Source organism: Hypomesus transpacificus, chromosome 17 (assembly GCF_021917145.1).
Source record: "Hypomesus transpacificus isolate Combined female chromosome 17, fHypTra1, whole genome shotgun sequence".
NCBI classification, from domain to species: domain Eukaryota; kingdom Metazoa; phylum Chordata; class Actinopteri; order Osmeriformes; family Osmeridae; genus Hypomesus; species Hypomesus transpacificus.
In genome coordinates, this window is record NC_061076.1 from 6,675,654 (window position 1) to 6,689,009 (window position 13,356).

The window sequence follows — 13,356 nt, forward strand, 5'->3', positions numbered from 1 at the left end:
AACATGCTGCCGTGACTCAAGCCTCAACTGTTTCTCACCGGCATTCCGGCTCCTCTTTACTGCCTCGTTTAGGGTTGTATTTCTTCGTCAAGTTCCTGGGACCACATGGGGGGGAGAGAGGGGAGGAAGAGGGAGATGATTAACGGGTTGGCATTGCAACATTCAACAGACATTTCTGGGGTTCTGGTGTTTCATTCAACACAAACAAAAGCAAAGCAAAAAAAAAAAAAAGAGTCCCACTTCTCCTAATCTTCCTCCTCTCACTCTCCCTGACCACATCCTGTCTATCATGTGCTAGTCTACTCCCACTTCCCCTCCTGTCCAGCAGAGCTCAGCAGACAGCAGCTGGTGGCTGATTGCGGGGCCTGGGGAGAGAGTGAGAGTGAGCCGACGGGACCGAGCGAGGAGCAGAGAGAGAGAGGGAGCCCATGTAGGTCTGAAGCTTGAGAATGAGGCCAGTGTTGCTGGGACTGTCTGGGGCTGGGCCCGAGCCAGCACGCAGAGGAGAAGGAGGAGACTCGTTCGATTCGGCCCCGAACAAGTCATAAGACTTCAACATGCATTTCATAAACAGCATTTCCATGCACACACACACACACACACACCAGCTGCTGTGGGCCAAAAAGCCACAAACATACACCCACACACACAAATCACACGTAAGGCACACAGAGGGCGCATACAGGCTTATATGAGCCCAGAACATTCATTTGATGTAGGTGAGGAACCATGTCAGGAATGAGACCTACCTCAGTTGCTTGGCATAGCTCTGCTCGATCTCAGTCCTCTCCTTCACAAATTTGACATACTTCTCCACCAGCTCCAGGCCAGACTGCGTGTGCTTCTCGATGATGTCAAATTGGTCCTTCAGACCAAAAAGGGGTTGGAGAGAGGGAGCGAGCAAACGAAAAGTGAGCTACAGATGGTATTCCTCGTGAACCGGAGACAGATGTGGACAGCGCCAACAGGAGATAGGGTGTTCCACATGATGGTAATGACGTTGTGTGAAGAATAATGGACTCCAAAACTCTGAGCGAGTTGGGATTTACGACACTCTAGATACCTTCTTCCATCTCGTCTACCTCCCTAATACGGCTCCTTTCGAGAATTCACCATGAAAGCACAACCCTTGACCCCAGCAATGTTATCTATGGCTTTAAATCGTGTCAATGCTACGGAGACAGGCGGGGGATATTCAGAGAAAAGGCCAGCCCAGCGGCAAAATGACGTGGATTCTTAAGACAGGAAACAGGAAGGGTCTCCTCTCTCCCATTTCCTGTGCGTTTGCAGACTGTAAAGGGGTGGTGAGTCGAATCATAACACAACGAGTGTACACCCAACAGAGAAGGACGATTACTATGCAACCCGACTGAGAACACATTCCTAGAAGGACAACACAAGTGTAACGGGCACCACACGGGCCACCTTTGGAACACAAAGGAAACTCCCCCACTTGGATATGCTAATGAGGCGATTGTAGACCTGTCTCTAATCTGCCCGGACCTTATTTGGCAGGGTGCTTTATGAGCACTTCAAGCACAGACAAGCCTGTGAGAGAGATGATATCTCCACAAACCCCAATCCTGCGTCACTCCCCTTCCACAAACACCTCCCTCCAGGCCTCTCTCCCTTCAGTCTGATGACTTTTACAGTATGGGGGGAGGGGGCACCTCTGGTAGGAGATTCCAAACATGCTGAGCCATGTTGTTCTTGATCTCTCATATGCCCCCTGCACGAGGAAGATACACAAAAAGAACGGGAAATGGAACGTAGCTTCTCTTTCCAGGACCTCTGTCCACGAATGGGCATCAAAGTCACTCCCTGGGTTTGTTACGTTTATGTTATGTGAATGGGGCGAGCGTTTGTGTGCCAGTGTACGAGCGTGACACACAATATACCAAAATGAGGTCACGGGTCGGTGTTAAAAATACCCGGAATAGCATTGTCGACTGAATGCCAAAGAAGAAAACGCATTAGACAACCGACTTTCAGGAAAACAGTGCCATTCCTTTTCTTTTGGGTAGCGAAACGTTTTCACTACCTTTATTGGATGATTTCACCTACCGGCTGGCTTTCAAATAAGGCAACACAACCCTCAGGAGACAAACATAGGATTGGGCCAAAAAAACGTTTCATGCTAAATGGAGGCTCACTTTCACACGAAAGCTAAGAAACCTAGCCTAATCAAGGCGTCACCCTGGTGAGACACCCAAACGCTACAGAGCACATGTTTCAGTCTTTAGTCACTGCATTTTATGCACTTCATGAAAATCTCATGGGCCTGTCTGGCATGTTCCAGGTTGGCAGAAGACACGATTCTTTCACCAATAGGCCCAGGCAGGCAGGCTCTTGCACCGTAAAAACTTGTCGCTTAAAATAGCAAGAGGATTAATGGCACGGCGAGCAGGGGACAGATGTCATAGCGCATCGCTGGCCGCGAGGTTTAGGTTACTAAGAGAACCCAATCCAAACCAATTAGGCCCACGGTCTTGAGGTGTACTATGTTGCTCTCTTTCTCACACAGTCTCTCTCTCTCTCTCTCTCTCTCTCTCTCTCAATGTCTCTCTCTCACACACACACAAAGAAGCACACTAACTCAAAATGCATCTATCAGGTCTGCTTTAGGTTCGGAATTGGGCCTAATCTGTCTGTCAGAGGATACAAAGGTCTTGATAAGAAACAAAGAGATTTGACCCCAAAAGATTTTCACGATAGCTGGAATTCAGATACAGGAGCATGAGTGGGATGTTCTGACTACATTAAATTAGGGCAAAACTAATTAGGTTGGTGCTCCAGCGTTGTGATTGGAAAGGGGACAAGGGGGGGAAGAGGCCCGAGGGGGGGGGGGGGGGGGGGGGGCGACTCTAATGAGGTCAGAACCTCATCACCCTCATCTCTGTACCGCTCTATTTACATATTCTGTTTCTGGTACTGTACGGCTTCCTCTGTGGGTGTGTGTCTGTGTGTGGGAGATGCTGCTTTCTTTACTGTCACTTTAACAGAAAGAGGTGTTTGTTATAACAAAGATGAGACGTGCAATAGTGTTCAGAGCATGTTCTGGCTTGGTTTGATATGTCAGGCCAGCCCCATAAGCTCTTTTTCATGACTTTCCAACAGAGGATATAACTAGTTTCAGTGCAAAAAAACACACGGATCCTGATCTCATGTTCCTACAATGGGAATTGTAGACATTTTCTCTTAAGCTCTTAACAAATAACTTTCAGGTTTTTGCTTCCTTGTACGGTCAATATCAATGGCTAACACAATTTTCATGCATGTAAAAAAACAAAAACATTGCTTGTCTAGTAGGTGGCGTCTAAAGTGTCGTCATCGCTTCTGAAATAGTCGCAGGGACTTACAGGCCTTGATTGTCAACATCATTACTGTGGAGTCAGGCTAGAAATCTAGTATCTCTCTTATGCATTGTTCAATGGCTAAATCGTCACTACCTCCTTTCAACAGTCAATGTCCCAATACAATCGGTCATAGGACCGTACTTGAGACCATAACAAACATGTTGGATACTGTACTGTATGGCTCCTGCAATGGGCAGCAGGGGGATAGTTTAAAATCGTGAATAATACAACAGAGAACCCCAAAATAATTGTTAGCTGAATAATGAGTAAACATACATGAATGTATCTATAACTTTAACAGAAATATATATTAAAGGTGTATGTAGTTACCAAGATTATTGTATTGAGGGCACAAAATATTTTCTGCATACAGTTCACTCTACCTAGGAACACTCAAGTCATGACAGTGAGAGCAACAAAACAAAAACCCTCAACCTGAATTGCCAACGAATCTGTATTTAAAATCTGGTTCCATTTAAACGTTACTATTTTTAATTGAGATAAGCTAGCTTGCTCGTTTAGCAATAACGTGAATCACGGCGGAAATTATGCGCGCAATTGGCTTGGAGCTGTGAGAAACATTGCAAGTAGGAAACGTTTAATTTCCTAACCCTAAACTACAGTAGCCAGTTAGCTAATCACTTTCTGTAACATTAGTTGAGTCTGACTAGTTAACCTTTACTGAAACGCAGTTTTCTGGGGATCGTGTAACTCGTCCGTTACAGTATACAGTCTGGCTAAACACAATCCTCACATTTTGCAAGCAAACATTAGACATTTTCATCATTGGGAAATGCAATCTATTTCACTTGTCAACTTCAATTTTGACAACTGGTGAACTTACCCACAGATCTGTGCCCCAATCCATCTTCAACTTGCAGATTTATCTATGTAGCCACCCCTGAATACAAAGAACTTCTTCAAAGTTATCCCGACATTCAGAGGACGCCCCAATCCCTAAAGATGATGAACTGTAACTCTAGCACACCTCTGAATAGGTTCTACACACAGTAAATCGTTTGTTCTCAGTTTCTGCAAAAGAGTGAGTTCTAACTAGTTAGTTAGTTACCTAGCTAGCTACACTAAATAATTTTCCAACTTCCAAAGGAAAGACGGATAAACTAGCTTTCATATCCGCGTCACTCCTGAATCCTAATTCTTAAAGGGGCCGCACATAGGATGGAGAGTGAACTTCTGATGACATTGCCAACATTTGCATTGCTACCACGCTAGCAAATTGTTGTTGTGACATGAAAGGGAAACTGTTTTGATGCACGTTTATATCATTTAAGTTTATATCACAGTCAAGGTACTAAAAAATGTTATGCGACAAAATCCTCAGGACATTTACATCAATATAATCTATAATGTGTGTGTGTGTTTGTGTGTCTGTGCAAGTTTTATAGTGGCATTTTAGGGCATGATTTTTTAACGACCAGTTCCAGGACCGGAGATTGTGCAAAGTTGTAATCTTTCAGGTGTCCATTTCGGAACTCATGGACATGCGGGTCCGCGTTGGACGTTGTTTGGATAAGCTTCCAGATCCCTAAAACATTTTTACATGATTGATCCCTTTCAGCCATGTTGAGTAGAATACAGTTTATGCAAATGCAAATGTTAAAGTAGTAGAAAAATGCAAATAAATTGTAGAATTATTATAAGCATGGTATTTTGCTTCTTAATGCCTGAAATGCAATGAAGAAAAATATGACACCAATAGAGTAAGGTGAGCAGTACTGACTGCTGAAATAACATTGAATCAGCTTCTTTCAATGGATTTTCTTGAGGTATGAAATGCTGGCTAGTTAACAGAAAAACAATATCAAGTGGACACTTTATTCAGTATAGATCAGTGCATTTAGTTACATGAATTAATGCGTTTATTGATGCAAAAACTGCCAGTACATTGCAAATGTGCACAAAATGTTGTTAAACTAACACCAAATGAACTAACCGATATTATGGCCACTAATTGCATCACAGGCATGGGTATTGCACTATCTATAGTTCCAAGAATCTGTGTGTGTGTGTGTCTCTGTACCACCAAATCAACAAAACAACATCTTAATCACTGGCTGCATCATGGGCACTGCACAGGGTCTGTAACTTGATGATTTGGCCCTGCTCTTCAGTTGGTTGTCGGTGTCGAAAACGAGCTGCAACGGGTTTGAAACAAGAACACTATTCATACCACTTTAGCTTCCTTGGTTGGTTTATTGAGTCAAAGATATAGTGAGCCGCAAGCAACAGGAACAATGTTCTCACGAATTAACCTCCTTGTCTCCTGTCTTTATGTGAAAGCGATATAGAAAATACAATACTAAAGAGCACTGCATTGCACAAAGGAAAAAAAACTTAAATGTTAATGTAAACATAGCAATCATCCCTTCGGCAGAACTTTACATATATGATGAGTTAGGACTACAATTATGACAACTGTCTCAATAATTGTGCATGTAAGGACGTATGTGATGAACTAAATGTATCGATGTTTATGGGGGTAAGACAACTGATCATAGATCCAATATGATACATTTTGATTAACATAACACAAGCAATTGATAATGTAGGAAACAGCAGACATCTGTAGGCTACATAAAATGTGCACAACTGCACCAGAGCATTGGCAATTTGTTCTGTGTGTGTATGTGTCACCTACTTCATCACGGGCACTGTGCATTATCTATAGTTTCAGGAATTTGTGTTTTGTGTGTCTCACTGACATCTTAATCACCGACTGCATCATGGGCACTGTGCACTAGTTGAGACAAAGATAAAACACCTCAGTGTCAGATAAACCGTGGATTGGCACTAAAATGTGTTACAAAAACAAGAACATAAAAAACGCTGATGAACACATTTAATTTAAATAGCTACTGTATATCAAGCTCGAGCACCTATCAAGCGTCTAACACAGTATTTTAAACACACCATTGCATTTCTAACAATTATTAATAATCCTGTAAGGGTCATTAAAAACACTAATCTTAGTCTAGAATTGGAGGCATTAAAAGCAAAATTATAACACAGAAATTACACAATCCAAAAGAGATATGAGTAACAGCCTGACATATAGCAAAGCATCTGTCCAGTTGCTCAGTCTTGATTGATTGCCTTATAGAGCCCACTCAGTGGGAACCATTGGCTTTCTGAGACAGTGTGTTTAAAGGCAAATCAGTTGATTGTGTGTGCTGTCCAGTCGCTTGACAAGAGTCTTGAGGGATGGGGGTGAATCGTCCTTGTTTTTTAGTATGGTGTTTCAGGCACAAGATTATGATGATTATGATGATCAAGGGGATGATAATGAGTGAGATGATCACAATGTAATACCACGTGTCACTGGGGGGTACTGCAGCGGAAGGGAGAAAAGATGAAGAAAAGAGTCAAGATTATGTATAGGCATCATGCCAGGTGTCATGCATTGTGAACAATTTAATCCATTTCATTTATCAACTTTAAAAGGGCCTTGTAATTGAAATGATCAAGACTATCAGGAATGGCATCATTAAACAAAGGATTTCTGTGATTCCATTACATGATCCATAGTTCCGTAGATTTATCACCTTTCATCATCACTGTGATCATTCTGGTCACTGTCCCAACTCTATTCGTGGCATTGCAGATGTAGCTTCCCGTGTTGGTCAACGTGGCTCCTGTGATTCTGACAGTGCTCTGGCGCCCCTCAGTGGTCACATGTACATTTCCTGCAGCGTCATCGTAGGTCCACTCCATCTTAGGAGGAGGGTTTCCCTCAGCGCTGCAGACCAGAGACTCATCACCACCCTCAGACAACTCCAGCGTGTCCTCTCCTGACAGGAACTCAGGGGCATCTGAGGGGAGAAGAGCAGCTGTTAAACCTCTCGGAGTTGTGCGATTGTAAAATGCCAGACAAAGCTAAACGGAAGCACAGTTCAAATATTGGCAGGCGGCTAATTCAATTCTCAAATGTGTCTTTTCAGCTCCAATGACTCATTGGCAGCCTTTATGCATTAGCAGAGAACTTTTGGAGCTTAAAATCACATACACAAGATGTTGAAATCCATTTTACGATAAGAAGTTCCATGTTTGTTCACTGCTGAGACGTTGTACTCCCCGCTATCTTTCCTGGTCAGACGCACAGGTATATGTATTTCTTTCCCATCTTTGCTCCAGATAATCGTAGGTGCCGGCATCCCTCCAGCTGAACAAGTGAGGTTGTGATTTTTACCCTCTTCACCTTCATAGTGAACAGGGCAGATCAACTCAGGGGCATCTATAAAGGATAAGGATGGACATGTTAGTGTTAAATAATAAGTAGGCCATTCTTGTACCAGATGTAATTTACATGTATATTCAAACACAACATGCAGAGAAAGGACACATTTGCAGGTTTCACAAGAACTAATGCACTGTAAGTATTGCTTTCAGTGTGATTAGGCCGAGCACAGAGCAGTTAGTCAAAGCAAAGCTTGAAAAAGAGCGTATTGAGACCATGATGTAATACATGTATTTACATATACTGTATGCCATTAACTTACATTCCACTGTGATTTTGACGGTAGAGTTGCCATTGCCATGGTCATTGGTGGCTGTAAAGACATATTCCCCTGAGTTCCTCCTGGTCAGGAGCTCAGAGCTGTTTAGCAGTCTCCCCTGCAGGTACCACTGAACATGGGGACGAGGATTCCCATCAGCTGCACAGATATTCATGTCCAGGCTGAATGTGTGCTCCTCACCAGCAAAACTGCATGGACACTTGAGGATCACTGGCTTATCTGTGAATTGAAAGATACAAGCAATGCACACTGTGTAATTCTGTTTTGGGAATGACCAATCGCAGGGCAAGTCTAAAATCTGCATCAAGGGAATTTGGGTCACATATCTTAAATATAATTGAACAATTAAGATAAAAATGAAGGACATTTTTAAGCAAATGAGTTCCAAATACAAGCAACACACTGTTTAATTCTGTTTGGGGAATTAGCAATCAAAGAGCAGATCAAGGGAGATTGGGAAAAATAACACTATCAATTACGATTATTAAATGTGTAGTGAGAAACTCACAGAGCACGGTTAGGCTAAAATCGGAATCAATAGCAGAAGGATGTGGTCCCTCTGGTCCCAGGTTGAGTTGAGCCTCACATCTGTACAGTGCGCCGTCATCTTCTCTACTTGGGGTGATGGTGAGGATAGATGACTCATTCACTGGTGTCTTACTCTGGTCACTATAAGAGTCTGTCTTTATGGTTTCATTTCCTTTGTACCAGGTCACAGTGAGGTTCTGGACAGGAGCAACATTGAGGATGTCACACTGCAGCTGGTACTCTGTCCCTTCCACCACTGGTCCAGTGTGGTTCAGAGGAGAGATGGACACAACGTCTGGAAGTTCTGTAAATACAGTTTTGTCACACAAAAAATATTTGTCAAGCTCACTAGACCAGAATTGGGCATTTAACATTGGGTGCACAATACAAATGTTGTATTACACCAATCAAACCCCTATCCAGTGAAATTGGACAATTACATTACTACAGATGGAATATTCACATTTACATTTATGCAGTTAGCAGACGCTTTTATCCAAAGCGACTTCCAAAAGAGAGCTTTAGAAAAGCGCATAGGTCACTGATCATAACAACGAGATAGCCCCAAACATTGCGGGTAGCCAAAACATGAAGCATACACTGTGAAAACTAAATAAGTCCCAAAGGGAAGAACCATAAGAGCATGCTGTTGAACAAGTTACAATTAAACAATTTAACAACAAGAACCTCAAAAAAGTGCAAGGTTGTACCTCAGTAGGTACAACTCGGTAGGCACGTCAAGGCACATTTGTTCCTTTTCTGTGACACAAGGGACTGTGGTTCTTGACAGAAAATACTCACGGTATAGAGTGACCCCAAGTGTCTCCACAGGCTGATCTCCATTCTTGAGATTGATGTAGCACTTAGGACTTCCATTCCAGTCTTCCAAGCGCTCTACTGTCCACATGAGCCATGTGACGTTGACAACCAGGCGTGTGCCTCCATCAGATGCTTCCCAGCCCATGCCTTCAAGGTCTGCAACCGATGTACTGCAGTTGACTGAAACTGGGTCTCCATACCTCACCACCAATCTAGAAGGGTTCATCTCCAGAGGATATAGGCTAGTTGTACCTACTGTGGTCATAGAAGAGGATAGTGTATTAGTTTTTGTTTTTAACGTGAATATTTGATTGCCAATTTGCAGCCAAGCTAAAACGAACCTCATGTGTTGTTCAAAAGACAATATCGCCCTCCTCTGGCACTAAACAAAAGTTTGTTCAAAGTCTCGATCTTCTGCCTCACGATGCGAACAAAGAGCGTAGCCTATTCCTCACGCAATTAATTCATACACCCCAGAATTATGAAATACTCACAGTGCAGGATGTGGGACCATCCAGGTTGTATTACCTTCTACTGCTGACTTCTTTATTGACACTGTGACCAACTGCAACTAAGTGAAACCACAATCCTCCCCTTGCATATCAGCTTTGCATATCAGAGCCTTTTCTTGAACTCTGTTCTTCAGTTAACCGTTCTAGTGTTAATCACATCATCTAACCCCTACCACTCCCATTAGAATAGCATAACACATCTACTAAAAGGATCCACCATTTCACCATATGCTTACTTTGTTTTTCATTTGGTATATTTTGTTACTATTTTTGTTTGTTTATTAACTTTTACATTTAGTCATTTAGCAGACGCGTTTACCCAAAGCGACTTACAAGAGAGAGCTTGTAATATATCTGTGAACTACTCTCCAATTTACACCTGGCTGTAAAATAGTGTTCAAAAATAAAAATTGTGTTTTAATAGCACTGTGAAGGTTCCCAGAAGCCATTTTGGAGTTTAACACACCACAAGAGTACAAGGTTTGACAAAAGCAGGAGCCATTCAGACAGGCAGGGAGACAGACTGGATCTTCTTGGAAATATTTTGTGATGGATTTTAGGCCACGCAGTGGAGGACCACTGGTGAGAACATAGTTGCTATTACGTTAAAGAAAAGACAAAACATGTATTTGCTATGTGGTAAACCTTAACCATAATTAACCACATATACATAACATCATACTGTGTATAAACCATTATGTCCACACCATAGTTCATACTTACCGATGTGTAACAATCCGATCATGAGGACCAACATGCAATGCAGTGGGATCGTATTGATGCCTAGATGATCCATGCTTTGATGGAGTGAATGGATGGGGTTGTTGACAAAAGGATGCTCCTGGCTGTAAACAGAACCCCCCGGGTCTTTGCTTAGTTCTGATAGTAGAGACCTAGTACCTGTTACTATACCTTACTGGCATACGCTGTCCCATCTATGTGAAGGAGTGAATGAAATTGAACATAGAAACCCTCACCTCAAAAAGGATATAGAGGCAAAGAGGATGCCGCAAACCACAGTTAGTCACCAGTTGCATCAACCAAACAGACCACTCCCATCCTGTAGATGGATCTTTTTTATTAAAAAAAATGCAATGCAGAAACTATAAGTGTTGGGTCATGTACATGTGACTTAAAAAAACAATACTCTTGTTCATGTTGCTGCCACCAAGTTCTAAAACAAATGTACTGTCTATTCATATTGCCCTTATTGGTATTTATGTACAATATGTACAATCAAATCACCAAAGCAGGTTTTGCTAGACAAACTATTTAAATACCAGTCATTCTAACTGTTATCATCCCAGACATCCCAACTTGCGAGACTCATTTCCGGGAGGTGCCCCCCACCCCCCCCCCCCCTCCCCCGGGACGCAATCAGGACGCGCGATATGCACTTGTTTCGCCCATAAATTTGGCCATTGCACAGTCTCGCACTCGCTCTAAATACAAAATCCCCTAAATCCGGGAGATTGTATAGCATTTGCGGGTGTCCGGGAGCCGCTACTGAAATGCGGGAGACTCCCGGAACTTCCGGGAAACTTGGGATGTCTGTCATCCATTGGCAAGCATCTAAACATTGCCAACATTTGCATTGCTACCATGCTAGCAAATTGTTACATTTACATTTTACATTTTGTCATTTAGCACATTTACATTTACATTTATTCATTTAGCAGACGCTTTTATCCAAACCACTTCCAAGAGAGAGCTTTACAAAGTGCATAGGTCACTGATAATAACAACAAGATAGCCCCAAAGCATTGCAGGTAGCCAAAAACAGAAGTACACATTGTGAACAACCAAAAATAAGTGCTAAAGGAAAGAAACCATAAGAGCATGTAGTTAAGCAAATTACAATTACACAGCATGAATCTCCAAGTGCAAGTGTACCATTCCTAAGCACCGTACTCCCGGAACAAGTGCGTCTTGAGCCTTCTCTTGAAGGTGGAGAGACAGTCTGTGTCTCTGATGGAGGTGGGGAGGTGATTCCACCACTGGGGGGCCAGGCAGGATAGGAGCTTGTGTTGGGACCGGTCTTGAGCGGTGGGACCACCAGGCGGTTGTCTGAAGAAGACCGTAGGTGGCGGGTGGGGGTGTAAGGAGAGACTTGACGTAGTCGGGTGCAGTCCCGTTCACTCTCTTACAGAGCGACTTACAGTACGTACAGGAAGTAGGGTGAAGTGCCTTTCCCAAGGACACAACGTCATTTGGCACGGCAGGGGATCGATCTGGCAACCTTCTGATTACTAGTCTGACTCCCTCACCGCTCAGCCATCTGACTCCTATCAGACTCCTAAATTGACGTTGTTCAGATAAGCTTCCAGATCCCTAAAAAAGAATTTTGGTGGCCAAGCCACGAAGCGGCGAAGCCACTTCAGTGTTTCTACCTTTTCTTATTAATATTATTATTAATCATCTTCCTCTCCCATTGGAGTCTAGGGTAGCCCCCAGAACCGTAGGGTAAAAGGTTGTGAAATTTTGGCACACTCTTTCAGGACAGTCCCTTCTTTCTTTTAACAAAGTTTCATGTCTCCCATTGGAGCACTGTAGCGCCACCAACGGGTCAAAGTTGGACTTGTTTACACACATAACTTTTGAACCGTATGACCAATTTTTGAAAATATGAGGTACCATTGGATTCCCTGGGTCAAGACGAGTTCAACACACCCTATGACGTCAATTTCAGGTTATATAGATTTTCCGCCATTTTGAATTTTGTGAATTTAGTTTTTTCCCTTAACCTCCTTGAATTTTTGTCAAATCTTCCCCAGAATTGACACACATCGTCGTTACAGCAACCCTCACTAAAGAAATTGAAAGGATTTTTGATTTTCAAAACCGTTTGTCCGGAACAGCCAATCAAAATCGGCAGCAAAGACACCAAACAGGAAGTTGGGTCATATCTCAGAAAATCCCTGAGAAATCAATAGGTGCATTTGACATGGACTGACTTCATGCAGCGCCGCAGCCGGCTGCAGGCGGCTGACTTGAAACAGTGAATTCTGGTTAAACCTAATTTATACTTAGGTCGCAGACACTTTTGAAAAGGTCGCCGACAGAAATTACGTCACGATCGACACTTTTAACTTTAAATGAGAAATTTCCAGGAGAAATTTCTACTGGCGCTGATGTTGTCACAAAGTGAAAATTTTAACTTGAACCTTGAGCACACAGGCGACTGTTTAACGAAGTATAAATGCAGCAGCCTGAGCGACACTTTTTTTTCCGTCGGCGACCATTTCAAAAGTGTCGGCGACATAAGTATAAATTAGGCTTTAGACTTTTTGTCCGACTTGAGACGACGCCGAGGCTAGGTCACTGTGACGTAGCCATCAAAGTACCGTGAGATCGATTGGAGAACTGCCGGCTGTGTAGCCGAGTGCATTTTCTCAAGAGGAACTGCACAGGTTCTAATGACGACACAGCTATTTCATGATTGGCCAGACTTAAACAGGACAACTTTGACGCGTGTTTTGTAATTATTCTGACACCTTAAGTTTCGCCATGTTTTCTGGGTAATTTGACTGCTTGGCCACTTCATAGCTTGCAGCTATATTCATGATTGATCCCTTTCAGCCCTATGTTGAGTATAATACAGTTGAT

General features: G+C 42.9%; 1 protein-coding gene and 1 long non-coding RNA gene across 2 annotated transcripts; both read right to left on the reverse strand.

Moving 5' to 3' along the window:
* Positions 1 to 15: 15 nt before the first annotated feature.
* Positions 16 to 4,515, reverse strand: LOC124479385. Its single transcript, XR_006957441.1, has 3 exons — positions 4,201 to 4,515; positions 750 to 865; positions 16 to 95 (listed from the first exon to the last, which is right to left on the reverse strand). It is a non-coding gene; the product is annotated as an uncharacterized LOC124479385 (long non-coding RNA).
* Positions 4,516 to 5,511: 996 nt separating this feature from the next.
* Positions 5,512 to 10,731, reverse strand: LOC124479985 (hemicentin-2-like). The gene is made up of 7 exons (XM_047038981.1): positions 10,474 to 10,731; positions 9,221 to 9,493; positions 8,400 to 8,723; positions 7,874 to 8,110; positions 7,381 to 7,608; positions 6,920 to 7,186; positions 5,512 to 6,705 (listed from the first exon to the last, which is right to left on the reverse strand). Exons 1-7 carry the CDS (start codon positions 10,544 to 10,546, stop codon positions 6,485 to 6,487), a joined length of 1,623 nt encoding a protein of 540 aa, XP_046894937.1. The 5' UTR covers positions 10,547 to 10,731; the 3' UTR covers positions 5,512 to 6,484.
* Between the last annotated feature and the right edge of the window lie 2,625 nt (positions 10,732 to 13,356).